General features: G+C 41.9%; 2 protein-coding genes across 9 annotated transcripts in view; one reads left to right on the top strand and one right to left on the bottom strand.

The window, feature by feature from the left end:
• Nucleotides 1-27,736, bottom strand: part of sox6 (SRY-box transcription factor 6) — a 132,610-nt gene that overhangs the window by 69,096 nt on the left and 35,778 nt on the right. For 6 of the 8 annotated variants that reach the window (XR_013971872.1, XM_080884273.1, XM_080884275.1 and 3 more), the window contains 2 exons: nt 17,663-17,900; nt 11,404-11,614 (listed from right to left, as the gene is read on the bottom strand). Coding sequence is in view for 7 of the 8 variants with exons in the window: in XM_080884273.1 (XP_080740399.1) it covers nt 11,404-11,614; nt 17,663-17,900 (449 nt within the window). In the remaining variant the exon portion in view is untranslated. The remainder of the gene's footprint in view (nt 1-11,403; nt 11,615-17,662; nt 17,901-27,736) is intronic. The other 2 variants (XM_080884276.1, XM_080884277.1) reach the window with 1 other exon arrangement.
• LOC308398486 (E3 SUMO-protein ligase ZBED1-like) lies at nt 13,717-15,632 on the top strand. The gene is made up of 3 exons (XM_080885150.1): nt 13,717-14,548; nt 14,725-14,977; nt 15,148-15,632. Exons 1-3 carry the CDS (start codon nt 13,752-13,754, stop codon nt 15,562-15,564), a joined length of 1,467 nt encoding a protein of 488 aa, XP_080741276.1. The 5' UTR covers nt 13,717-13,751; the 3' UTR covers nt 15,565-15,632.

Raw genomic sequence — 27,736 nt, 5'->3', positions numbered from 1 at the left:
TCACATAAAACTATACCATAATTGTAACCTAGTGATGATTGGTGCTTTCTAGGCATCCCATAAAGTTCAAAGGTCCAATAAAGCAGTGGGGTGAGGAATATCCACTAATGTTTTGATTGAAAATTACACAAATCACTGTTATTTTACAGAGGATTATAGAGCCATAAATTATCCATAAATGATTATGATGATATTAGCACATTTGATTTACTTCATTGTGTCGACTTTATCGTATGATTGCACATGCAAAAAATATCTGGGCAAATTCTTAAAAAAGAAAAAAAAACTGGAAGCATTTAAACAGCTTAAAAAAGGCTGTCACATTTGTTACATTCCTACTTTTAGTGTTAGACACAGTATAATCCTTTGATTCAGGCATAGATTCTGTCTCAGAAATAAAGCTGCCAGAATCTCAGTCAGACAATGATAAGCTAACGTCTAATTTCCCATCCACTCCGCACTGCACGGGAAACAAATCAAAAGTCGAGATTGATAAAAATGAAAATGACTGTGACACACTCCAAGGAATCCTTTGAATATCTTAATCACAGACACACTAAAAACAAGACCCCATCATCAAACCAAATAAAACATAATAATTACAAGAGGCAGCCAGGGAAGTGAAATGCAGAGAGAAAACATGTTTTTGTCATTCAGCCGGTAGTCCCTGAGACAACAGCTGTTGGATGCTGCAAATACTCCTGAAGTCTCCATAATCATGCCGTTATTGAAGTGAGGACAAAAAGGGCACTAATTGCAAGGGAGCAATCGGAACGCAATAGGTTACACACCCGGGTGATGCTGCACAATGCAAACGCTAAAGAGGGAGCTGGGGTGGGTGGTGGTGGTGAGTGGCTGGGGAGGGGGGATCGGGAGGAGGGGTGCATTCTGAGCACAACACTGCGTTGTCGCTCATTTTCAGGCAATTACCTTTCCTCGTTGTCAACAGTTGTAATAACCTCTACCATTTCCAGAATACTCGTTGGTTCTGTTGAATAATTCTGTCTTTTTATATGTAATTACGAGTGCCGGCATGCGTAAATAAAAAGGTCCGGCTCCTTGAGACATGGCGCTGTATTGTGGAGCACCTGCACCTCGTGGTGGGCTTTCTTTAACTGACACCTAATCATTATTCCACTTGGTGAACATTTCTGTTAGTCACTATTACACTATCCTATTTGGTCATGTAAATAGTTGCTATAAATATAACATAGGGTAACCGAGACGAGGTTGGGAAAGAAAGCATATGTCCTGTGTTTTATGTCCTTTTTCCTTTCCATCGTGTTTTCCCTACTTCTTAGCTGTAGCAATGCAAAAGTCAGCTTTTAGTCTCTCTCGCTGTCTTTTCTTTCCTTTTTATTTGATAACTTTAAGGTCTTTCAATAATTTGGCATTTTACGCTTTGCAGATGCTGAGTTCAGGGAATGGATTAGCAGTGTTAGTATACAGCAGTTCCCACAGAATGCACTTCAGTCATAGTCAACCTGTTATCAAGTGAATGATTCAAAATTAAATGTGGGCTGAAATGCTTTGACAACCACAGACCAAAGCTGTTACTACCTTGCAGTTTTGGACACTAACTCATCCCTTTCCCCTGTTTTTTTATCGCCACTGACCAGCGTGTTAATCCCACACAGTTGACCTGCCTATTCTAAGAAACAGTACACACACACCCAGCACAATGACCTCTCTAAATAGGACACGTGTCTATCAAGCATATATGAATTAACCATCCCCAAGAGGCTTCACCTCCTGAGCTGAGCAGCATGTGACCTCTCCCAATCCATTTTACTGCGGCACTCTGTGGCAATCAGGCTTGAATTATTAAAGTGAGCAGTGAGCAATGATCAATTCATTGCGGCCCTTGCTCGCAGACTGCCCGGCCGTACTTCAGCAGAAATGACATTGAGAACACTTGAGTATGCTTCCAGACAATGCACATAAATGTGAAATATGCCAGACCCAATATGTCAATAATCATAACTGTACAGGCTGAGGCCATGTCCGGGTTAATCCTACGGAAATGATGTTGGGTGACTGTGAGGTGAGCAGGTTTCACAAATACGTGGCCTTTCTTGACCAAAAGAGGGGAGAAGTGGCTGATACACACGGAGGAGAGCTGTGCAGAAGGCCGGTGGCGTTGCTGCTTCTGAATAATCTTACATACAGTAGCCTGAACAAACACTACCAAAAGAACTGGAGGACTTAAACAGGGTAGGGGCCAGAAAATTCAGTTAATTGTAGTCTTACCTCCTTCTTTTTACACAAATTAGAGAGGAGAAAAACAACAGCAAAGAAGTTAAAAGAGAGAGGAAGATTGCACGCAAGTATGCAACTCAAGGAACCTGGAAGTAGGAGTAGGGCAAGGAAAAAAAAATAATCAAAACTTCGCGAGGAGGAGATGAGGAGCCAAGATAAACCAGTACTCAGAGCCCCCAAAACTGCAATCTCCCCTTAAGCCGGAGAGTGGCAGCTGGCAGAACAGCTGGTGAATAGGATTAATGTCAGAAGAATGAAATAAAACTCAACATATGTCCGAGCCTGAGGTGTTGGGACTGTGCGTGATTGTGCCCCCGATGGATGCCATGTGTGCAGCTGGAAGGAGCTGCTGTGCTGCTCTGCTTTCTACCCCACAAGGTCACTTTTAAGAACTAGGACCATTAAATGCTTGAATAGCAAAATGAACTTTTCATTTCCTCTCCTCTCTGCTCCTTTGCTTTAAAGTCTCTATTCAGGCAGCAGAGGGATTCTATTGAGCACCGCTATCAATACAATGCACTCTAAAATTCGTCAGAGAAAGAAACAATTGCTGCTTTGATTGAATTAAGAGAGACCAAATAGGGCACGGTAAAAGAATCAGACAAGGTTAAAGTGAAATGGAGGTTTTATTAAGATGGAACAAAATAAAACACAATTTATTCATCCAATGTCCTTCTTTACACAATTTCTGACTTGAGGAAAAAAATACTTTTATTAAGTAAGATGCCTTAAAATTTCTTTGCTGCAAAATGAGCTCATTTATTTGTTAGCAGGATAACAATAGTGCAGAAAGGCACAAAAGCGAGGGAGTACAGGAGGAAAATGGAAAAAGTAAATCAGTTGTGATTGAGTGTGAGTGTGTTTGGTTTACTAGAAAGAAAAAGTGGACTTTACTTTTGGAGTCGAAGACGATGCTGATTAAGGGATCAGCACTTGGGAACATGAACATTACAAGAAGAAATATGTAGACTAAATTTCAAATTATAATTTCCATTTGATGTTGGTAATCATTACGGTCCACACACTGTAATAAATTATAATAATTTCATACAAAAATCAAATTACTGGGTACCTTGCATTGGAGAGAGTTTTTTGGGGGGGTACCATGCAATTTAACTGTCAGATATAAACTTGCCTGCTAATCAATGCCCGAAAACATTCACATTTATTCATCTATGTTAAATTAATAGATGTGTGAAGACCACGTGTAGTACTGTGATCATGGCGGTTCAGTGTTGATTTTGTAAATTAATGGGTGTCTGAATATACAAGGACAAAAAGAGACTAATGGGATTCATATGAATGCGTTACAGTTTGCAGGGAAACCAAGTGTCTGCCACTGCACAGACAGTGGACAACAACCACGGTACTCCTCAAACACTTCAAAGATATTCAAAAAGAAGCAACCTCTATATAAGTGTTCTGGGTAATATACTACTTTATACATAATACAACACACTGTGAATGTGTCATTTTGTGTGTCTTGCTCATTTTACTTTAAGCAAACAATGTGTTTGGGGGGGATGGGTGGCTGCAGCGGGTGGTGGATATGGTTGTTGGAGGCGATCTGAACTCACAGTGAGGGAATTATTAATTTCCACTTCTCAGTTCAGGTTTTTTATCCCCAAATAGCAATTAAAGTTGTTTATTTAATCACATAACCAACTTTGTTTACGAAGATGCCAGAGTTCAGGATGTACAGATACAGCTTACTGGACTGTAAGACCAAAGGTCACTATTTTTAGATTAAGTTTTAAGCTCTCTGAGAAAAAAAGAGATGCCTGCACCCCACAAAAATCCCCTTTTTTCCTTTAAAAAAAAAAGTCTGACGTTCTAGGTCTTTTTAAAAATTAGATCAACTGATCAACACCGATCAACTGATGAACAATTAAAATACACTAAAAAAATGTACAGTCAAACCGCCAGTTGGAGAAATCATGAAGTTACCATAGCGCTTCTAAAGGTTAAGTATTCCAGCTCCTAGAAAGTCTCCATTCATTTCCCCTCGGTACATTGAGCTAAGTGTCTTAATGTGCAGCAACAATAGAAGTAATATGTATCTTTTCCCTTTTATTAATATGGGGTACGGAGCCAAACGGACTATAACATGCTGGCAAAGTACTTTTAAAAAGTGATGACATTAGTCAGCTGACTGTGCATTAACACCCTTTGTAATGCAATAAAAAACAATTTCCGTTCATTTGTTCTGACATGTTCGTTACATCTCCCTGTGCGTGTAATATTATTGAGCAAGGAGAAAGAAAACAGCATTGTGTGGGAGGAAAAGATTGTTCCATCGCTGCTGATTAAATAATCTCTTTGTTCAGTACGCAGCACGTCAAAGTTTGATCTAATAAATTCACGTTTGCTTTTTTCCTGGGAGAAAACAATGCAAATATGTTAATAGGTTGCACATACACTAGTTGTCATGTTTGGCTGTGTCAAGGCGGATCTCTTAGCTGGATGGCTGACGTATTTCTGACTTACAGAACAAGTCTGAAATGTGCTCTGAAATCATTAGCAGGCAACAGAGGCCGTCGGTGCCCAGGGTGTAAGTTACACTCACACTATTTTGATCCTCGGTCAGATGACACCGATTCTTTGTCAAGTTATGTGTGGAGAATGCTTGGGAGCTGAATACCATAGCTAGGACAGCGATACTTAGCTGGCACACAGTTTTCCCAGTGTAACCCAATTGCAGACGCACGCAAATGTGCACACACTGCAAGGTACACACGCCCTCACTCTGCCCCACATCCCACTGAGGAATAGCCCCTGTCCTTTCCATTTCTGATTACCGCAGCCCATCCTCCTCCAGTTTGCCACATATATGACCCTTATCATGTTCCTTTTCCTGCAAAACTGGCCTTTATCTCCCGCTTGTGTGCTTCATGATCCCGGGACAAATTTAGCACCTTTAATCACTCCTGTCCTCTTACGTATCAGCATCCCTGCTTTATTACAAAAACATTTGCGGCGCATAAAACATTCAGGCCATCACAAACTACAGCTGATTTTATCACCACGTCACTCATACACAGCACACTGATAAATCTAACAAGAAGCGTTTGTTCAAATTCTTCCAGACCTTTACCGCAGAAGCTGTGATGTCACTGATTGCATTTCTAGACTGTTTGTTAAAAATGCAATTGACGAGGCATACCTACAGCCAGCGTGTGGGTGTATGAGCATATAAGGACAAGCAAGCCTCTGTGCAACCCTGGCTGCGATTTGTCTCTCAGAGACACCCGTTTCCTCCTATCAAGGGGTTCCTGTGCAGCCAGTAAGCCAGGATCACAATGGGTGTTTTGTGCTGCATGGGTGCAGGGGGACATGCTCAACAGCTGAAACCCGGGAAGATGGCCCCTGGAATGCTTCACAGCAGTTGCTACTGTTGACTAATCGGAATATGAGAACTGGGGAAGGTGATCTTGAATGCGAAGAATGGCACATTGAAGAAGCAGCTGCTTGTTTTGTCATCTGAATGACCAAGACAGCAGAAAGGGTTCCCGTTTTAAAAGGGGCAACAAAATCTATATCTTAGCTTGTGTAAAGTGAAACCTGCACAGGCCTCCGTTGCCCTATGGGGATATGCCTGTGTTATGTGAAGGCTCTGTTTTGGAACAGATAGTAAATACATAATTCAGGAGTGGACCAGGCTCTCTGAGCTGCCTATTCCCATCATGAAGCCACTCCATTTAGCAGTGGGCTCTGATCTCAACCTGGCAGAGGAACAACTTTGTCACTGGAGGGTAAAAAAGGATTGAAGACAAAATTTACAGAAGGAGGAGGGAATGAGGTGCTCTGGACAGATAGGGGTGACAGAAGGGGAAAAAAAACACTGAAAAAAGACAGAACGGAGGAGTAAAATGGGGGGTGGGGAGATGGGATGGGAGGAAATACAGAAACCAGAGAAGAAGGAAGAAGATGGCAAAGTAAGAATAGGGAGGAGTGAAGGGCAGGGTAACCCTTTTCTGTGAAAGTTCACATGTCAGGCTGGCAGGCTGCTCGCGGCAAACAGCCGAAAAATCTATTTAACGTCTGCTTCACGGGGTGACAAGAGGGTTGATTGGCAGAGAGCAGAGAGCCACTTTTGATCATGTGTCCTAACAAGCGATTCCAGCTCATGTCTCCTCAGCCTGAACAGAGCTACATTACCTATTCAAACAAAAGTGACAGACCAGAGCACTGCTCCGCTGAGCTGGTGCACCACACCACAGGCCAACAGAGTGCAGACACACACACACACTTTCACACACACACACACACACACACGCACATATATACAGGAAGCACTCCCCCTGACATACAGTACTGGATGTAAGCATAAACACAACTATCAAGTAATGACCCTTTGATCAAACAGACAACTTAAAAGAATTTGTTAAACTATTTTAACAACAGTGAAAAAAAAACTTTGCAGAAGGTGGAAATAAGGCATACAGAGGAGATGCAGATTCTTGGCTAATCGTTACTTAACCTGTGTATGCTAACGCCAAGAGGGTCCCAGCTTTATATTGTCCAGCTGATGCTGCAACGAAAGGCAGCGTTGAGCTATGTGTGAAGAATGCCTCAAAATCTGCAACCAAGGCAACTGGGTTTCCAGCCCTCATTGCATATGCATAGAGTCAGAGGCTCATGCTCAGATCATTATAACAAAGATTCCTATTAATTAGGTGGGATAAAGCAGAACCAGATGACATGGCAGCTGGGATGAGACGAGAGGGGAGAAGGGCGGGAACTAAAAGAGGAGGGGAGAAAGTGCAGCAGTCTGTTTTTTTGGGGGAGGTGTATTTTTGCCGGTATAATGTATATTACAGGTTATAGATATACACGAAAGAAGGAAAACCTTTAAAAATTCTTTTAATGCTGCATCTAAAGAAAATGGGAATCAAAAAATGTCTGTTAATGCTGTCAAGCATCTGCAGCCAATTGCTGTTGAGTCTCCATGTAGAGTCAGAAGAGGTTGTGACACTGACAGGGGAAAGTGTTACAACAGAGTCAAGAGTTCATCAGTGCTAATCAGACCACAGGCTTAGAGCTGATCCTATTCTCTTCCAAAGCTTTCACCCATCCCTGAATCTCATTACACGCCGTGTTGTAATAGAGGATAATGACCTGGGGCTACTCACACAATGCTGATCGCTCCCCCCACACTCAACCTACTGCACAGTCATTATACAGTGATAATACACAATCTCGCCAGGGGGATTACACTTACAAATAGAGAAGAGGTGATAAAGGCAGAAGGTGAGGAAGACACGTCTATGTAGTGGCACTGAGCCACACACCGTTTGCACATATGACCAAACACAATCCTTCCAGCGGCACTCCCCACTGTGCTGCTCTATGTCACCGGCAAAGGTTCGGTAGGGGGAACTCTTTTCTTAGTAGAAGGATATTTAATTCCTTTCACCTCAGGATAAAAAGCAGTTGCAGTTTGGCTGGTGGTACGGCTTCCCTTTGCTGAACTAATTAGCCATGACTTTGTCAAAGGACTCCAGGTGTTGGCTGTTCTGCTAGTGCACCTAGTGTATCCACTCTTACTGTTCTTCAAAGGCTGCAGTCTTAGAATATCTGTCCATCTCAGTGTCTTGACACTTGTGTTATTGTTATGTTTTAGATAAAAGCTGCAGATTACATGTGAAACTATCCACTATCAAATATTCTCAGGTCACCCCTTTTTCCCAGTACGGTTTACTGAATAGAAGTCTAAGAACCGAGCCGAGCGTATTGTGATGCTGAACACTATGGCTTTTGTAGTCAGCAGTGGTAAAAACAGAGTAAAGCTCAAAGGTTGTTTTTTTTTTTTAAATAAAATATATAGAATATTGATTTTTCTTTCAGCTTTCATTTAAAATAAAATATAATAAAAAACAATATTTCTTAACTGCCCTAATACATGGAAATAAGCTGCTTGTGTTTTAATATTAGTCTTGGATGGACTGGCAAGGTTTCAACAAGTAGATAGTGAGCCTGGAAAATCCCTAAAAGGTAAAACGGGATGCTGAAACCCAATTACCCGTCCTTGTCTTGGGGACGGTCATAAAGACTGTACACACAAGAGTTTCTGTGTTGACTTGCGCAGTATTGATTCATACTTTAGTGCATTATATAAAACTGCTCTAATTGCATGTGAATCAAATCAAGGTCACCTTGGGTTTTTATAATCAAGGCTATTTTTCTTTTTACCCTAATACTTTATACTGACATTTTTAACTCTTGACAAGTGCTGTCTGGAGACTTATCCATAAATAATGCATTTACAATACCTAGTAAATAAACATGGGGCACAATCGTTAGCCCTGCTGGCAACTGGGCCTGATAGAGCTTTTACAGCAAAGGTGACTATTCAGCTAAATGCAGTGCTCGCTGCTGGGAGGACATTTTCATTCATTAGCACAGTCACAAGCACTTAAAGCACTTTAAGGACCAGAAATGGAGAGTAAAGGTGGAAGGATAGAGAGGGTGAAAGGGTACAAATATACAGAGATGAAGGGATGAAGGAATAATAGCTAATACTGAACAGTGACTCTTTTTTTTATTATTTGTATGTTTGAAAACAAAGAAATTATTTTCATGCATAGAGTGGATGAAGTCAAAAAATTACCATCTGTTATTTTAGGGGCTGTCTGTATACCTTCATTTCTACCCCAATAATTCATGTACTGTATTTTTAGGTTTTGTTAAGGCTTTGAGAAAGCTGCCGCTAACAGCCAGCTGTCATTTGTGGTTCTTGCAGTACAGAAAAAATACCTCTTAAAAACCCAATAGCCAGGAAACCAGAAACAGCTATTGAAGACTGTCAACAATAAATGGCAAAGAAGCTTTTCAGAGCAAAGTTTTAGAAAATATAGGTTTTATTTTCCATCTATGAGCAATGTAGTGTGAGAAGTGTATCGCAGATCATTTGCTGTCCCTCTACAATTGATGTTACTAGAGTTATCTTCAGTCCATCACGACAATGAGCCATCTTGACTAGACAAGGAAGGCCAGAGAAGAATGGTACCAGATGGTGAGGAGTCTCTGAGGACCTCAGTGACCCCGGCCAGGCAGACATCAAAGCAGCAGAATTAGACACAACAGTTGTCATGTGTAGATAAGCTACATATTTAGCTCATCTGTTGCTTGTAGTATATTAGTAACATCATTAAGACAACAAATGGCATTCTTGCATGTTCTCTACTACATTAATCCTGCCCTTTTCATTTCCAACTGTGTCTCTGACCAGAAACAAAGACATACGATTAAGATCTCTCAAAGGTTTCTCTGAGATTTTCCTTGGGCAGTTTCTCAGAGTCCCTCTCCCCCATTTTACAGTAATCACATATCATCACCACTGAGGCTTCCTCAAGTGCTCTCCAGGAAAAAAGTCTCCCACAATTCTTGCAGCTTGGGGACAGCACACCGAAACTCTTGTATTCTGCGTGTCTCCAGCTCAGAAACTAATTTCTACCAACAAGGGAGTTTATTTTGGTGGTGAGGATACACAACACATGAGGCGGACCAAGTCACTATTATTAACAGGAGATTAAAACAGCTGTATGGTACTCTAAAGCACCCTCTCCTCCCTGCGCCAACATAAGGCACTGGATTACAAGCTGCACTTGACCATTTAAATTACTGCAACAACCAGCCTTCACCAGCTGGGGCTCATTACCATAATGCCCGCTGTCGCTACCAAGAGCACTGACGGTCTTGCCCTGAAAATCAACTCCACGAGAAGCAGGACATATGAATTTTTTTATACCTTAGGGTAAAACTCAGCAGTAATAGCAATACCAACTTTGTCCTAACCAGAAGCTGTCCTGCTCGGGGAACTCCTTTATGTCTCGCCATATCTGTAGATCAGTAGCAGCAAGGATACCGGATATCCCTAAAATTATGTCTGCATTAGAGCATTTAGTAAAAATGGCCCAAAAACATGGGCGAGACAACACAGTATATTTACTGTCTGAACTGAGATATTTATTAAGAGCTTCTTTTTTTTCAGTGTGTTGGTAAATTGCCAATACGAGTGGCCATTAAATCATAATAAAAAACAATTATTAAACTAATAAACCTACCCAGGTCTAATTTGTAATATAGATTTTTTGTATTCAGTGAAATATGGACCGACTTCTAATATCTAATGACAACACAAATAATCAGTCTCATATCAGGATGTGGCTAAACGATTAAGTGATGAGAGGCCTGTGACGCTCTGATACAAAGATCGCCGAACGAACACTTAAAAAAGAAGTGGCAAATTATTTTTAGGCTAACAGAGGTCTAATTTATTCGTCTGATGAAGTGCTTAAGCTAAGAGCTCCCCAGACACTAAATGAGACACATGCATTCCCAAGGGGGTTTAACATTTGATTGGATGTAGTTATATTACTACAGCCCTAATTAAGAAGGGGGATGTGTTTCAGCAGCTCTTTCAAATATTTGTTTTTCCGCCATACTCTTGATAGACTGCAGGCTGTAGGAGGGAGAGCCAAGCAGGGTGAAATGGTAGCAGATATGATAGAGACCCAACAGTCTTATCGCAGAAAGGGATTTCTTTTTTTCCCCCCTCTATCTCTACTTTTAGGAAACAAAACAACAACAGCAACAACAAAAAAATCTTTCAGCTGTTCACGGTGCGCTGAATAAGATGAATTAATTATGCACACGAAACAGGTAAAATCCTTGAGAAGGGCTTGGGTTGTTTGTGGTTAGCAACCTTTGATGAATAACTGTGCATGGTGAGAAGTGTTCTTGTGTAGCAAAATAAAAAGGAGGTAATGTTCCTGGCATCAGGTCAGCACTATAAGTTTTATAGTCAAAGAGTTTTCCTTGGCGTGGACGAAGACCACACTTATGCTGAGGTGCACTGCCACACAGTCTTTGTCATGTTGGAAGAAGTTCAGAACAAACTGGAAATACTGTAACGTCAGTATTCCCAGCTTTGAGTGTGCCCGCATGAGTGTTTGAGACAGAGAGAGATACAGGAGAAAAGAGGCAGACAGTCAGCAAGCGTGAAAAACTATTAAAGAAACAGGAAAATGTGGAAAGATCGAGGACGCTTAAGGGGGAAGAAGGTAAAGTATTCCTGTGCCCATACATACACACACACACACACTTGCACGGACACACACACACACACATGAGGAGTCATACCGTCTTGCTCTGTCTTTGTCATCTCCTCTAGCTTCTTCTGCTTCAGAGTGTCCACTACGTCTGCCAGGCTTCCTTTGCGGCGCTCTGGAGTTCCAAACGCTGATCCGCTCAGCAGGTCACTTCGCTCCCGGGCCCCCTCCTCAGGCTTGTGTGGGGAAGTGGAATTGTTCCGGAAAGAGTACAGGGAGCATACTTTATTGCTGTCAGATTCCTGTAAGACAAACAGAAGTCGGGAGGGGAGGCAACAAGGGATGGGATTTGTATTAAGTGATGAGCGGGATTCTGTGTTCTGTCAGTGGCTCTATTCAGTGTTTTGACAGTTTTTCATTCAAATGCAGTGATTGCTAGGTTTTTGCAGCTCATGGGCGCTTTGGCCATATTAAATGGCTCTTCTCTGGCTTTTCAACACGGCAGCTTCTGCAGTCTCAACAGTGATAGCTGCTCTGATAAATGAAATATGACAAGTGAAAAATTGAGATGAAATGATGAGGTACACTTTCATGGGGGTATATCCATAATGTGCTCAGGCTTTACTTTTCATCTGCGGAGACTACACAGAGAAACCGCCCAGCTGTAATCTCTCAAATTGCTGTTGAGTGTGCATTTGTGTTAGGGTGACTGCTGTGTAATTTGTTCATTTTCTAGTGGAGAACTATTCTCAGCTGAGTGCCTCGAGCCGTCGTAAATCTGTGTCCTGTCTCAAGCTGTTGTTGTTTTTTCGTCCCACCTGTGTATGGTTTAGTATTTAACTAAGGGTCCTGTCTCTGGCTGACTGGCTGAGTGTTCCCGGTGCACAAACGGAGACATAAAGGCATGGGGGAGAAGAATGGGGGAGGGCTTCAGGGGAAGAGACAGAGAGAGTAAAAGAGAATACTCTGCACATGGGAGTGTATAGGCAGCGCACAGACGATGGCTGAGGATTGCGTCTGACAGAAGGTGGTGTTAATTATGGTTTGTGCAGTCTGAGAAAGCAGAAGGTAGCTAAGCAGCCAGGAGTTGCAGCCTTTAACAGGGGAACAGTTACTGATTTAAACTTTCGCCTGCACAGAGAAGATCTGAATCCAAAATAGACTGCAAGCCTGTCATACAAAAAACAAAAAAACAGGGAGCTTTAATCAGCACCAGTGTGATAAGAGTGTATTACAGCATGGTTAAATGATGCAACCATGTCTGGAGTCGCTGACAATCCCAAATAAAAAGTCGGGAATGCAGTAAACCAGGCAGGAGTGTTGACAGTGCCGAGTTCTCATCCCTGTGTGGCATGTTGAGCTCGAGGCAGAGTTTCAGTGGAGTGTAGGGTGGTCTGGTACCAAGTGCCAGGGTGGCACGACTGACCGGCCTACTCTGCACCTCCCAGCCCAGCGCTGGATCATTATGCAGCATGGCAGAGACAGTTGAGAGTGCTTGAGGGGAGTGGAGCAGTGCTGGGTTAATCAGCTGGCGTGGGTTCAGGGCACAGCCCACACAGAGCCATGGCACAGCAATAGAGTCAGGTAATCAGCAAAGGCAACACTCTAATTCCTTCCACCTTATGTCCTTTTCTTTTCTTCATCCACCTTCTTGCATTTGACCCTTTTTTCTTGTTTTTTCCCTTTTACTCTCCTTTTTAGTTCTTACTCCCACTTACTATTCAACCTATTATTCAGTTGAAATACCTTCCAAGCGTAGAAGACGGCATGGGCATAAAAAACATCCACTCCTAACTGTACATTATACCAATTAGGACTGTGACAAAATCAAGGCAAGAGGAGGGAATAATATAGAAGTAATAAAACACTCAACCTTTAACTAGGGGTGTCAAATTATCGCGTTAATTGCGATTAATTAATTACAATGCTATTTAGCGCGTTATGTTTTTTAATCTCGTTAATCTAATTTTTAATCTCTTGACGTCATTGATTTTGTATGAGAGTTGCTATGTTATAAAATCCGTTTTTATGTGCTGGGCTCCTTGTGCTTGACTTGTTGGGGGTGGAGTCACGTCGTGAGGTCAAGGTGAGAAGTGGTGATTAGCTTACAGTGTGGATATGGAGGCGCATCTGAGAGTTGTTGGCCCAATGAACGGGAAATTTGTATTTCATAAACGCCCCGACGGCACCATTGACAAAGGTAAAGTGGTCTGCCTAGAGTGTAAGAAGGAGTTTGCTTACCACCGAAGCAGCTCAAGTTTGGCCTATCACCTCAACGCAAAGCACCCAGCCGCGAGTGCAGCAACAGCTAGCAGTGAAGACGTTAGCAATATAGCAAGCCAGAGCAAAGCTTTTCGCCAAACAAAACTAGAGAATACCCCTCGTATAAGCAAGTCTGCGACCGACAGGCTGACTAATGTTATTGCCAAGTGGATAGCGATGAACTGTAGGCCGATAAATATAGTAGAGGACGAAGGATTGACAGAGGTGTTGCAAATTGCGTCCAATGACCCGTCATACAAGCCGCCGTGCAGGACTACAGTAACGACCAAAATCAGCAAAATGTACGACGGCGAAAAGAAAAACAAACTTGAGATTTTGGCGGAGGATTCTCCCAACTGTGTTGCTATAACCGGAGATCACTGGACCTCAGCTGGCAACCACAGCTATTTTGGGGTGACTGGACACTTTATTGATAGTGAGTGGAACCTCAACTCATTTGCACTGACCGTCATGAGAACAGAAACCAGGCACTTTGCTGATAAATGCGCCGAACAGTTCCTCAAGGTAGCAAATGACTGGGGTATTGAAAACAAGATATCCACCATTGGCACAGACAGCGCAGCAAACATGCTGGCTGCTATGAGAGCACTTCCATATGAGCACATCGCCTGCAATGCTCACATTCTCCAGAGGACCATCACGGTATGTCTCGATAGCAGTGGTTTTGTCGGTGTACTGGCAAAGTGCCGCAAGATTGTTGGTCATTTTAAACAAAGCCCTGCGAGTACCACAGAACTTAACCAACAACAAGTAGCACTCGGAAAGAAGAGCGATCAACTTATACAGGATGTACCCACCAGGTGGAACTCGACTCTCGCAATGGTCTCACGCCTCCTATGTAACCGAGAGGCTGTCCAGGCTACGTTGGACCAACAGAACCACAGGTTGGTCTTGCCAACCGAAGCTGAGTGGGCGAAACTGCAGAGGCTGGAGCTCCTGCTTGAACCATGCAAGTAAGTTCAAATAAACACCTTCCCATTTTAATTATATAAACTACTGTTACATGTGTAAAATCAAAATTAATGAACATAACAAGGAACTTTTAAGGACAATTAAATTGGAAATCAGTTACACTTTGATTTAAATGAATCCAGCTAGGTTTATTTAGCAAACCTCTCCACCTCTGCAGGTATGTGACAGAGCTGCTGGGTGGTGAGGCCTACGTCTCTTGCTCTGTAGTGCTGCCTGCTTTTCGCCATCTGTACCGTGTCATGGACATTACTGATGATGATCCTGCCTACGTGGTGAAGTTCAAGAATGCCTTCCAGAAGGATCTGGCAGCACGACGAGCTAATGGCAACGAGATATGGTTCGAGGTGGCCACAGCATTGGATCCACGGTTTAAGGATTTGAAATGTCTTCCAAGAGAAAAGAGGGAACAGGTAGGACAATAAGGTTAAGCTGGACTAATGAGTCCAATTCATTATCAAATCAAACTTTTATTTATTATATGGAACACAAAGTTCTTTACAAGATTAAATAAAATAAAATAAAAAGCACTTAGTTTTAATCACATTCATTCATTCATTCATTCATTCATTCATTCATTCAGGTGTGGACCATTCTGGAGAATATGCTCCAGGCAGCAGAGCCCAGAAGAGCAGATAGTCTCCAGCCCTCCACAGAGGATGATGGACCAGCTCAGAAGAAGAGGAGGAGCGAACTCCTTCTGGGGTCTGACTCTGACTCAGAAGATGGAATTGAGTCTGGAGAGCTGCAGCGCTACAGAGCAGAACCCAGCATCAGTATTGATGACTGTCCCCTGCAGTGGTGGTATGCTCACTCAGGAGTCTATGAAAAGCTGTCAGTCCTAGCACAAAAGTACCTGGCCTCCCCAGCTACCTCTGTACCCTGTGAGAGACTCTTTAGCCTTGCAGGCCACATAGTGCAAAAGAAAAGGGCAGCCTTGCTTCCAGAAAATGTTACCAGGCTGGTGTGTCTTAGCGACTGGCTGAGGAAGAAGAAATGAGACACATGTGGTCAGCATAGCTGCTGTGTCATTTGTAGCCTACTAGAATAGATTGCTTGATGTTCAGCACTTTTTTGTGATGGAAGAATACTTTGATGTGCTAACTTGCAGCACTGCAATGTCAGTTTTATTTTTCATTATCTGAAGCAGAGGAATTTCAGTGCTGTATTGCTCAGAAAAGAGCAACTCTGATGTGCTAACTTGCAGCACTTAATTTATTTGATTTTATTTGTATTTATTTTTCCACTTATTTTACAAAAGAATACAACAGTATGTAAATGGTTGCATCTGTTTAACGTTTGTTAAACAATAAATGACTTTATAAAGTCACTTTCTTTGTTATATCAGTCTTTTGGTCTGCCACAATAAGTTGAGGGCTTTCCTCAGCTATTTTTAGGTGAGATTAAAAAAGAGATTAATTAGATCAATTAATTAAAAATCATAATTAATTAATCTCTATTTTTTTTTAATCTCTTGACAGCACTACCTTTAACATTTAAAATAGCTACTATCTAACTATTCATGATGTGTTGTGCTTGAATCAAAGTCATATCGAAAGTTTTCAGACCTGCAGACTCTTTCTTTTTGTTACTTCAATGGCTGCTGGCCTTGTTTACATCAGTGAAAGATCAGTCTTATACTTTCTTTAAGAAAACATGGTGATTGATGCCGTCATATTTCTTCTTTAAAAAAAAATAACTTTCTTGTATTTAAGTTTTTTTATCCTTAAGAGGTTACATAACTCAATGTTTTGTCTCTGACATTTTATTTAAGTTTGTGTGACACATAGTTTATTTATTTTATATATTAGTTATGTATGTTTGTGAAGTGTTTCTATATGCTTTTTTTTTTAGCTGTACATCATAAAATTCACTAAAATCCTGTTGCTGACACACTGTAATGTGCTACAGATGACAAGAACCTGAGAAATCCTGTGTGTGTGTGTGTGTGTGTGTGTGTGTGTGTGTGTGTGTGTGTGTGTGTGTGTGTGTGTGTGTGTGTGTGTGTGTGTGTGTGTGTTCTAAGGTGTTGAGGGTCTCAGTGGCAAACTGCAGAGCTACTTCAGAAGCCCTCTGGGTCTCTTTACCGCAGGCCCGTCTGTCACAGACAACCACCTGCCTCCTGTGTCTATAGCCCACAAGTGCCTATGCTCTTCCTCATTCTGCTCATATCAAAGCGGCGCTCCACTTAAAATGCGCAGCATCTGGGGGTCTTGCCGCAGATGTAGCTTACACAAAACAAGAGAAACAACACACGCACTGAGCACACAATTTTTTTTTTTTTGCAGTAACGTAAATCCAAAGCACACCAAAGAAAGCAGATAAAGCTACATTCCTCTCCATCTGCTATTAAGTAATTTTATGTGCCGTTCACATTGCTCAGAGAAGAGTTAGAGATCCCCTCTTTAACCTAATAATAGTTCATGGTTTAATGTTTGGCACAGTTGCCTGTCTGAAAGGCTCCAGAATCCCTGAGGATTCAGAGCATTACAGAACCACGGGGCTGGAGCTGGTGATAGAATATCAGCTAAGCTTCTTTATACAAGCCAGGAACAATGAGTGGCTGCTCCGCTTGGATCGTGAATACCCCCGGGAGGACAGTAAGACATAAGTGCATACTAATAGGTTTGAAATTGTCCTGTATTACTATGCTTTATTTAAACAGAGCTTCGTCTTCTACGCCCCACAGTAGCTCACACTGTTTTTCATTCACTCCATAAGTATCACAGAGTCACTACAGAATAATAAAAAAGGTTTAGAGATCGACCAGTTCGGTATAACTTTAGCAGACTACATTGGTATTTGTCCTGCTAAATGGCTTGCTGTCATATTTTACTTTTTTTTTTAATTTTGTACTTGAAATCTTTGTTATTGCTGTCATTTTGCTTTTTATACTGTGTGATGCTCTGTGTGAAACATTTGCTGTCCCCAGTGGCAGGTGAAAAACCAGCTCAAATCTGTGCGAATTTAAAACTCTTTTCATCTGCACAAAGATGCTTTGTGAAAATGTATGAGACTTTTGAAATGTTTGGCATTATTGGTTAACCAGCATGGGCTCTATTAGAGGTTTGTTTTGCAACTGCGTATGAATGTCTCACCATGCGCTGCTGGGCTGACACCAGGCTGTCCCAATCGCTTTCTGATGGTACGCTGCTGAGCGGCTGCATTTCATCAGGGGCTTTTCCGTGAAGCAGACTGTGCAGCGGCAGCTGTGGTGTGCCATGGGCCTCTGCGCTCTCCTCTTTCTCCCAAGACAAATGCTCCTGACTCATGGCATCATCCCCATCAACCACAGAGGCAAAAGGAGACGTGGCTTGCTTGGAAGACATGACTCTGCTGTGGAGCAAAGAAACAAAATAGTTGGAAAAAAAAAGATTATGACTTATAGTTGTTGAAGAATTTCATGAATGAATATCAAGTTTGGAGGGGGGGGGTTCGTAGCTGCCACTGGGATTACAGGTAGTGCACCTGAGGGGATGATGGTGCATGAGATGAATGATTAACCTGGCTGTCACCTGTTGCTGTTCTGGGCTGCTGAGTTGGGGGCAGGCCATGGGGTCCCTAATCCTTTGTTTAATGCAGATGGATGACTTGATCTGTGGCTGGAATCATCCCTATTTGAGTTCTGGTCCAAACCCCACAACAGTTACTCAGCCAGCAGGTCAACCAGAGAGGGACTAAATCCAGATAAAAAGTGAAAAACCTAACAAATGAGTTAACTCCTGGTACGAGATTGCTTTCCCCCCTCTTTTTTCTTTGTCTTTTATTCATACGCTACCTAAATGATGTTCTCTATTTTTCAAACATATTTGGTTTTGTCCTCCAAACATCGTAATAATTTAGTAATTTCCCTCATTTGGTTTTCTTTCATTCTGAACCAGTCAGATACGAACAAAAGCCATCCTTGTCTCCTTTTGTTTCCGTGCATCAAATGAGGAAATTATTAACATTTATTGACAGCGTTCCCCCAGGCCATCAAATCCTACTTAAGCGGCTTAAAAACCAAAGCTCGCAGGAGGACTAAATTCACAAATCTGTCACATGCTTTCATGAATATTACAGTGAAGAGTGTACTTGACATATCAGGTGCAAAGGAAACTCATGTTAATTCTAATTTCTCTCTTTTTTTTTCTTTTTTTAAACAGCCCAACTCTTTTCGGTGTAAAATTTATACAACCAATTCCGCGTTTTCTCACAATTAATGAGCCTGCACTCATGCTGTGCGCTACAAAGAATGAAATTAAACACTGCCAGAAAATCTAATTATGTGTTTGGTTTTAAATTAAAAAGAGGATAATAGGGCCTTCCTACTGATCTAAAGTGGAGAGAAGAAGCTGGAGCATATTTAGCTGCTAATCTACCTTTCCCATAGCTGTTGTTCTGTTTATTCTTCTCAACTCTGGGATATCGATCATTAAAACCAAGCTGTAAATGCTCACAGTCATGGCGTGTGAGTTGGTCTGCGTTTGCATGGGAGAAGGAAGAATTTTTAAAAAAAAAATTTAAATGGGGGTGGGAAGTTACAGCTATGTGTTTGTATGCGACAAAATGCTCAAGATACTTCTTGCATTGCATTTCATCACTGATCAACATCTGCCCTGTTCTCCTGCTCTATCCACAGGGGTCAGTGTGACAGCACTTTAGTTTCACCCTCAGCTTGACATGTGGGGGTGGGAGCTCTCAAGGTTGAGGCAGGCTGTGGTGCGATGGTGTCCTTGCACTTTCTGCTGAGAGCCGGGGACCAAGAGATAGGCAAAGGTATTTTCATATTAAAAAAAGGATTTTGCTAACAAGGTCTTGACTGTAATGGTTCCTGGTCCTTCTCAAGGAAGCGTGTCAAATAAAATGTATTGTCCATGTAAACACACACACACACACACACACACACACAGCTGAATACTATAGACTGGATCCAAACATGCTGTACAAGTTTTAGAAAGCAAAATTTTAAGATTGTGAAAAGTTCAGAATAGAAGACAATACGAAATGAACCAATAACATAAAAATAGATATGGCGCAATAGTTAAAGAAATTAAAGAGTGTGTCGCAAAGTTTTCTTTTTACCTTTAAAAAACAAACCCTAAACACCAACTTCAGAAGATCTGAGAGGTGCGGCGGGAATTTATGCCAAAGAAAATCAGACAATTCTCTACTTACTATTTAAAAATTTGCAGTGACAGAGTTGTTACCATCCTCTTTGCTGCTTATTTACTCACTCACTCACTCTCTTGCACACAGTCACAGTCAACCTGGGCAGTGAATTGAGGCCTAAACAATAGTAGCCTAAGTTGATCTCTTGTGTCTCAGCAGCTGTACAAACAAACCCACCAAGACAGGTAGACAGTAATGCAGGAGTGTGGTCCCGTGCCTGACTGCTTGTGTGCTTCTTTTTCTGTCTCTTCTTCTGACTTTTTAGCCGCTGTGCCTCGAAATGCTGCTGGCTGTGTCTTTTAGTGCGACTCAGCTCTTCATTTTAATCAGTTATTAAATTGTTTCCTTCAATTATATCAAAGAGAAAATGAGCTTAAAATTGCGCACTGTTCACTGTCAATCAGAAGTCAGAGCAAAGTTCAGTGCATGCATGTAATGGTAAGTGGAGGGAGTAGAAGTTGGGCTATTGGAAATGAAGTGTGTGTGTGCGCATATCTGTGTGTGTGTGTGGGGCGGGAGTAGGCCGAACGCATATTCTGACATATTTTTTATTCATGCACACAAAAAGCTCGAGCCTGAAGCGCAACAAGCACCTCGTCCTCAATGGAGTGTGAGAGTGAAACAAAGCACTGCTTTTGTATTACACAGTAAATCAAGTGGTATTATTTTACCACTAAAATATTCAGTCTCTCAGGCACTTTTACTTTGGTCTCCAGCCATCAGTCAAACTGCTGAGGCGTGAGTGAGAGAAGGCGATAGAGAGAGAGAGAGAAACGAAGAAGAGGGAGCAATGGAGACTCCATCCTCCTGTAACATGTGTCTACAGCAATCTTGTTAAAGAATGCAACAGATCTGCAGCTCCATAACAGTATTTGTCAGCAGGAGTTAATAATTTATTAGCAGTGCTGGGAGGGCTGCGCTCAGGCAGCTAAAGAGTGCAGAGAAACCCTTCTGCCCCACCCCCAACCCCTGACAAGCCCCATACAATACTACCTCATATTATTAAAAGGGAAAGGGAGAAGTGTGGCAATAATTCTCTGAAAATATCTGAGGGCAACCATACAGTATTTTATTCCTCATATTTGGAGAGGCGATCACAGAGGGCTGTGATCTAAAGGCGTGCACGTGCAATAGATCAGCGCAGAAACAACAAAGACATCTGATGAGGTGTAGAAGAGGGAGCAGAATTTAGCTGAATGAGGGTACCACCAAAGCATGTGGAATCTGATTATATTTTCAGTTCAAATAAGACTGTATGCATCCTTTGCCTCTTGTGCGTGAGCAAAACAGCCCTGTTTCACTTTATTATGACCAAAATGTGCTTTTACAAAACAATAAAAATGAGGTGAACTTGAAAAGCCTAACCCTAACCCGGCTGCGGGATAATCCAAATCATAACAACAAGTGTAAGATACGCAGCCATCTTTCTTAAAGACAAAAGCCCCAGTCACTTTGACGACTTAAGACAGAGATGAGGGAGGGTCAGATAGAAAAGATACCCAGTCTATATATAGCTGACAATATTGCGCACATTTGAAGGGTTAGGTCTTAAGTTCTCCGGCCACTGGCTCATATGACCTGGAATGCTTTGAGTCATGAATTGTTCCCCAAGATAATGTTTCATCATCGTGCAAAACAACCTCTGTATAATTGGTAAGTATTAGAGGAGTGATGTGCATTGCTCATCTTGGTGGTCTTGTGACTGGCGAGCCATGTGTCCTCAGATATCCCATTTCCTCTTTCATCATAAAAGGGTCTGACTGACTTTCGCCCTCTGTCTCTACTCTGTCACACTGTTTACCTTTTATAGACAATGGCCTAAGTAACTCCACGCCGTCACCCCCGATCACCCCACCCGGACACTCGTCTGTCTCACTGCTGATGTCTTGCACCCTCAAGTTTTGATCATGAGTCCCAGAGATGAGGAGGAGATTAGACTCTTCTTACGTGTGTTTTCAGTGGAACGAGGAGAGAAAAACTAAGAAATGATTAAAAAAGCGAAGGATATCTTAAACGGGATGGAACAGCAAACAATTACAGATAAAGAAGTTCCTTTGTGGTCTATCAGTGTGTACATTTGCCCAACATGTGCTCATTCAAATAGTTTTCTCACTTTCTAATATTCCAATAATGCAATTAACAAAAGGCCTATGACTATTTCCCTCTAGCACACTGTTAGTATATTGCGCTCTATTAACTGTGCACTACACATTATGTACAGCTAATAATAAATCAAAACATAGGGATACAATATCTTAAATGAAGTTGGGTAGATAGTAGATAATAGTGTGGAAGCTTAGTGTGTGTGAACGTGTGCGTGGGAGCCGCGGAGGGCCAGTGAGAGAGAGAGAAAATCATCTGTGTATTTCCCTTCAGGGGTTCCTCCTGTTCTAACAGGTGTCATGGTAGGGTTCCTCTGGGTTCTTCACCTGCCATAATGAGATATTACTACCTGACAGCTCCCAGCTGGAGGAGCATTGACACGGATTCCACCGTTTAGCACAATTAAATTATCACCCTCCATTGTGATTGTGCCATGCTGTGCAGCAGCCAGGTTCCTGGATACATAATCAACTCATAATACGGGCTGTATACCGTGCACAGTGCGCTTGCTTTTCACACACTTGCCTTGCATATCGACATGCGGGCAAACCCCTGCATACACAGAATGTGCGTACACACGTTATTGTGCAATTCCTGTGGATTTTTTATTTATTAATTTTTTTAAAAAGTCAATCCCTAAAAGACAGCTGCTTTTTACAAGTCAGTTTGAATCAATGACACATCTTTGTCTTACATCTCAGGCATCTGAGCAATTACAGGTAAGAGTGTTAAAATATAGCAAAGCAAATGGTTGGGAAAATAGAGATTTTTCCCGACTAGGTAACCTACTGTACAGAGACTGGAGACTTGTCTAAATGAATTGTTTAAATTGTTCCTCCATTATTGTTGACCTTCCCCTGCAAAAAGTCAACTCAATTACGGCGCCACTTCATCCTCACTTCACTTTCTCTCCTAATGCCTTCTCTATTAGAAACTGCCACAGTTACCGCAGCTAAAAATCCACGCTCAAATGATAGCCACCCAGAGCAAATTAAGCAAGCCACCTGAAGTGCGCACTTTACATATTGAGCAGAGCATTGATAATTACTTTGCAGGGTAAATTATTTGCAATAATATGCCGCAAGAGGAACTGTCTTGTATCTCACTTTAAACACTTGTGCAGCTGCTATGACGGCGTGGTTGGTGTCCTTGCCCCCCACGCTAGGCAAAGGCAGATGCAGGTGTAAGAGTGCTCAAGTGTCCCTGTCTGTCTACTCAGGAAGGGTCGATGAGCACTCACGCACTGAATCCCTCCTTTACCACCTCCTTCTTCTCTTCCTCTTTTGGTCCTCTGTGCCATTGGCCCTTTTCCTGATCCCAGGACACAATCTCAGAGCTGGATGGCATAACAGCCTCTCAGTTCCCCAGGATACACACAAGTTCACTCATGCGTATGCCCTCACAATTGAAGGATGGCCATCCAAAAAAAAAAACATCACCACTGGCCTTTTCTCTGGACTCACACCATAGCAAAATATATCCACTAGAGGAGCGGTGCAGAGAATAATATGAATCAACTGTTTAGGGAAATACACACTCCAGAAGATGCTCTTTATTTATTTTATTTTTTTACTAATCACATTTCTTGTTTTTCTGGACCTACTTTGATGGATTTTTCCAAAGAGCCTTCTGGTGCTGCTGCTACACTTAGCAAACTTCACAACAACTCAAGGAACACGGCCTTATTTGCTGAGCAACAGTGAAGCTTTGTGGCTTGCCTAATAGTTCGCAGTAAGTTATGAGCCCTTTGTGAACAGGAGAAGGAAAACAGAGATTGGAATTTGGCAGGAACATAATAATACAGAATTCTTCTGTTCATAGAACCTGATTTTTTTTTTAAATGGAAAACAATTGAGCATTGTTTAAGGAAAGAAAAGCAATAGTGACAGATGAAATATAGAGTGGGCCTCTTTTTGTAAGACATTAAACAAAGCACTATTCAGCCCATGTCCATTTTGTTATTTATAAAGATAACTTCTTCTGTGCACTAGAGAATGCACTTCAACAAAACCAGTGTAACATCTCTCATAGCTGCCAAAATAGTGAGTGGAAGAGCTTGTGCAGTGTGCCAAACAGAAGTAAAGGGATGTATCCCAACTCGCCAAAGAGAAGAAAAATAAGTCTAAAGGGAGCCTGGAAATCTCAAAAGGGAGGAGAAGTTTGAAAGAACAAAGGAAGTCTTGAGCAAAAGCATCCATACCACAATGTGGACATCAGCTAATAATGGAGCAATTTTACGTGGAGCGGGAAAACCAATAAAAAATTGGTGACTGTGGCTGATTGATGAAACTAGAGGGGAAGCGGTGCTGCACAGCAGGAAACAGGTCTCGCCATCACGAGGACATCACTGGCAAGTGAAGTGCCAAAGTGAAACAGCAGCAGGTTTGCTACAACTGCTGTTGGTTGGCATATGGATTGTCAACACACAGTACCCCACATTCTCAGTTTCTATTCTTGTTCCTTTAACTTCCCTAATATATACCTGTACATTACAAGTCCTGATCGAAAAATGAGCTAGTTTTTTGTTTTCTACAGAAAGAAAAATAATCTTGCTTTTAACTGGATTTGTGATCCTCGGTGGGATAAGTAAGGAAATTACCTTTAACACTGTAGGAATTAAGCCGTCCTATTCATATTCAAGGGGATGGGAGGAAAACAGCTTATTATCTGCAGTTAGACCTACTTGTACTTCTTTGGCTTTTTTCTTTCTTTCCCTCAATTCTTTTTCTCTTTCTGAATAAATTAATGGATTTCATTGAGAACTGTTGCTCAAGGGAAAGGGGCTTCTCTTCCTTCTTTGTCTTTGGGACCTTGTGTGTGTGTGTGTGTGTGTGTGTGTGTGTGTGTGTGTGTGTGTGTGTGTGTGTGTGTGTGTGTGTGTGTGTGTGTGTGTGTGTGTGTTTTTAAAGGACTGTTAGAAAAACGGCTGGGGTAGAACCAGGGAGGACAGAGACTAGCCATGTTTCATGTGACATGTCAATTGGAAAATCAAAACAGGGGTAGTTCATTTGCTCCACCCAGATGAGGCCATCTAGCTGAGCCATGATGAATAGGGGTCAGGCAAGCCACACCTCAAAGATTTATGATTAAGGCTTATTATGTTGGGAAACTGACATTGATTGCTGATTTAAACCTCTGAAACCAATTAATTTGCCAGTGCTGAATAGAAAGCATGGTCAACAGTGTGTGTCATTCTGACAGGTTGGATGTGAAGAAAAAGTGAAGGGCTAAATGAATGGCTGGCACCCAGCTCTGTTTGGAGGTGGTTAAAAGTTACCACACGTGATTGACAGCTAATACAGAAAAAAAGGAGAGAGGATGGAGGAAAAAATGAGATCTGAAGAGCAAAAGCAGAAACCTCAGCCACTGATCTGAGTAATTGCCCAAAAATTTGGTTCACAGAAGACATGTACAAGCTGCTGTTTTAGCAATGCTAAAATGGTTTCATTCATGGGGCGGCACAGAGAAAACCTGAGTAAATGAATGTGAAACACAGCCCTAATAAAATCAGAGAGCTGACAGACATGGTTGAACAGGAAAATGTGCTGTATTTCCACTCCATGGAAATACAGCACATTTTGCTGTAGTGAATTAGATGCCGACTGAAACACAAAATGTTTAAACGGGCCTGCTGCTAACCATGTGTCTGACCACTCGCATTGTGCTTCAGCTCTTCTTTGCATTTGTCCAGAGCGATGCAAAAACGATGCGGGAGCCACGAGCACTACACCTACCACAGTCTATTACCCATGTGATTTTTTTGCTGTGTTCACAGCAAAATGCCACATTACACTTGGTTGTATGTTATTTCTCTCTGCGGTTGTAAAGGGGGGTAGCTTGTGTTTACTAATACTCTTTCCTCTGCATTAGCTTCTCCTTAATTCTTTTGCTGGCTTGCTCAGAAGACACATGCATCATGACAGAGTTCCAAAATGAAATCATTAACTAAATTGCTTTCTTAAAAAGCCACAAGTGTGCAGCAGGATTTGTGTGTGTGTGTGTTTGTTTGGCTGTGGGCCATGGGCTTCTGGTTCCCAGGCAGCCTGTGCCCCGGCTCTGTTGTGGTTCCCTGCCACCACACTCATTATACTCAGCCTCAGCACAGCACGGTGCAGGGCTGCAGCTTGCCTCGCCTCACTCAGTGGGCTAGTAGGAAATAATCTAGTAATCTCAAACTACTCCTCCATTTCAACTGGGCCCCCATTCACACAAAGAGGCCCTTTGTCCAAAATCATTTATGATCACCCTCTGGATCTCAGTCAGGAAATCAGTCAAAACTACATAAAACAAATATGGGTTCGTGTATTATGTTAAGCCTTTTCTCTAAAGCTGCAAACACAGAAAATATGTTGCAAACTTTCGGGAAATGTTATCAATCTGTCTGAGATAAATTTCAATAAACAAAGCAAACAGGAGGCAAATAAAGAGTGAAGGACAGACAAATATTTGATAAGAGGATAAGGACGTAGCTCAGCTGCTCGGCGGGGACGCGGAGGACCCCGTCCACACACACACACATGCATACACACAGCCCTGACTGACTGCCTGCTTTCTGCTGAGCTAAAGGTAGCAGATGTGTCTTTCACAGCCTGTAGAGTGTGTAACCAGTCTGCAAACAATAGCTGGAACCTGACAAAGGTCGTTGCACTTGCAACACACTCTTTGCAGTAAAGTGCAGTCAAATCTTGGCCACTTCTGTAAACCATTCTCCCCTTTTCATTTTACAGACAACTAAGGCATTTCACACTGAACACAAGCATTGTCCAAAAGTTCTGTTTCTGCTGTTAGTGTCTCAGCCAATTAGTCACCTACTGATATCCTATTTGAATGCCTATGTAATCCCCTTTAAGATAGTTAAGCCACCTTTTTTGACCACTTCTTAATATACCAGTTGGTGTAAACATGTTCAATCCTATTAACCTAAAAATATAACATGGGGCTAGGTAAAGTACCACAGCGCCATGTACTAAAACCCTGCTCTTACTCTTAATTACCACAGACATCCATAGCAGTGAAGATCCATGCTTGCCACCACGAACTCGGGGCACGGGAAGATTTTTCAGCATGGCAGATAGGTGATGTTTTTGTTTTAGTTCTCTTTAAAGATAATTTAAAGATTCCCAGTTAAATAGCTGTGAACATATTTAAAAGGAAAATTACAAACACGCACTTCTTTGGAGTAAACCAAATATAGTGAGTAAAATGTGCCTCTTCACTCCTCTTTACCAACAAGTGGTGTCAGGTGCATGTAGCCAAGGTGAACTGGCATTAAAGGAAACAAGTGTGCAATCTCATTTTTTTTAAAAAGGGGGGGGGGGGGGATCTTTTGCATAAAGAACATGATAATGTGAAAAATTATGAACATTTTAAGGTTGGGGTTTTTTTGGGGACAATTAGCGACACAACTTTTGGTCAGTCTAGATACATAAATGTGACTAAATGTGACCAAATTTGACTAACACATCTTATTTACTTATTTTTAACACCGTGTTAATAAAAATGTGTCACTGGGCATACTGCATGATGGGTTGTGCTTCTCCTTTTTCTGTTAGCATGTAATGGAGATTGTGTTGTGCAGCTAGTGTACACTCTTTAAACTCTCGCTCTGTGGTGTCAGCAGGGCAATCACCCGTCATCAGGCATATGAGGCATATCTGCTATAAATGGAAGCCACATCACTATAGCCCTAAGCTAAAAATACAGGCCCTGGTTTCTCCCCCTTCCCTGTATTCTCAATTGTGTGTAAAGCTTAAGCTAAAGACTGGCTTTATGTGGAAAAAATGAGGGCTTCTTTGGACCTGTTGAGGAGTTGCAAATCTACTGGATTTTGACAGCAAAATGCATAATGCAAAAAAAAAAAAAAAAAAAAAAGAAAGAAAAGAAAAGGAAAGGAAAAAAATAGCACAAGACCCTTTTCT

Source organism: Rhamphochromis sp. 'chilingali' (genome assembly GCF_963969265.1).
Source record: "Rhamphochromis sp. 'chilingali' genome assembly, chromosome: 6".
NCBI lineage: Eukaryota > Metazoa > Chordata > Actinopteri > Cichliformes > Cichlidae > Rhamphochromis > Rhamphochromis sp. 'chilingali'.
The sequence above is the reverse complement of the archived record's forward strand: the minus strand, read 5'-3'. Positions and strand labels throughout refer to the sequence as shown.

What these genes read in the sequence shown, in the direction of transcription:
- LOC308398486 (XM_080885150.1), top strand. Translation starts at nt 13,752, where the DNA reads ATGAACTGTAGGCCGATAAATATAGTAGAGGACGAAGGATTGACAGAG. An exon ending in CTCCTGCTTGAACCATGCAA is followed by an intron (nt 14,549 to 14,724) that starts GTAAGTTCAAAT and finishes CCACCTCTGCAG; the next exon opens with GTATGTGACAGAGCTGCTGG. An exon ending in CAAGAGAAAAGAGGGAACAG is followed by an intron (nt 14,978 to 15,147) that starts GTAGGACAATAA and finishes TCATTCATTCAG; the next exon opens with GTGTGGACCATTCTGGAGAA.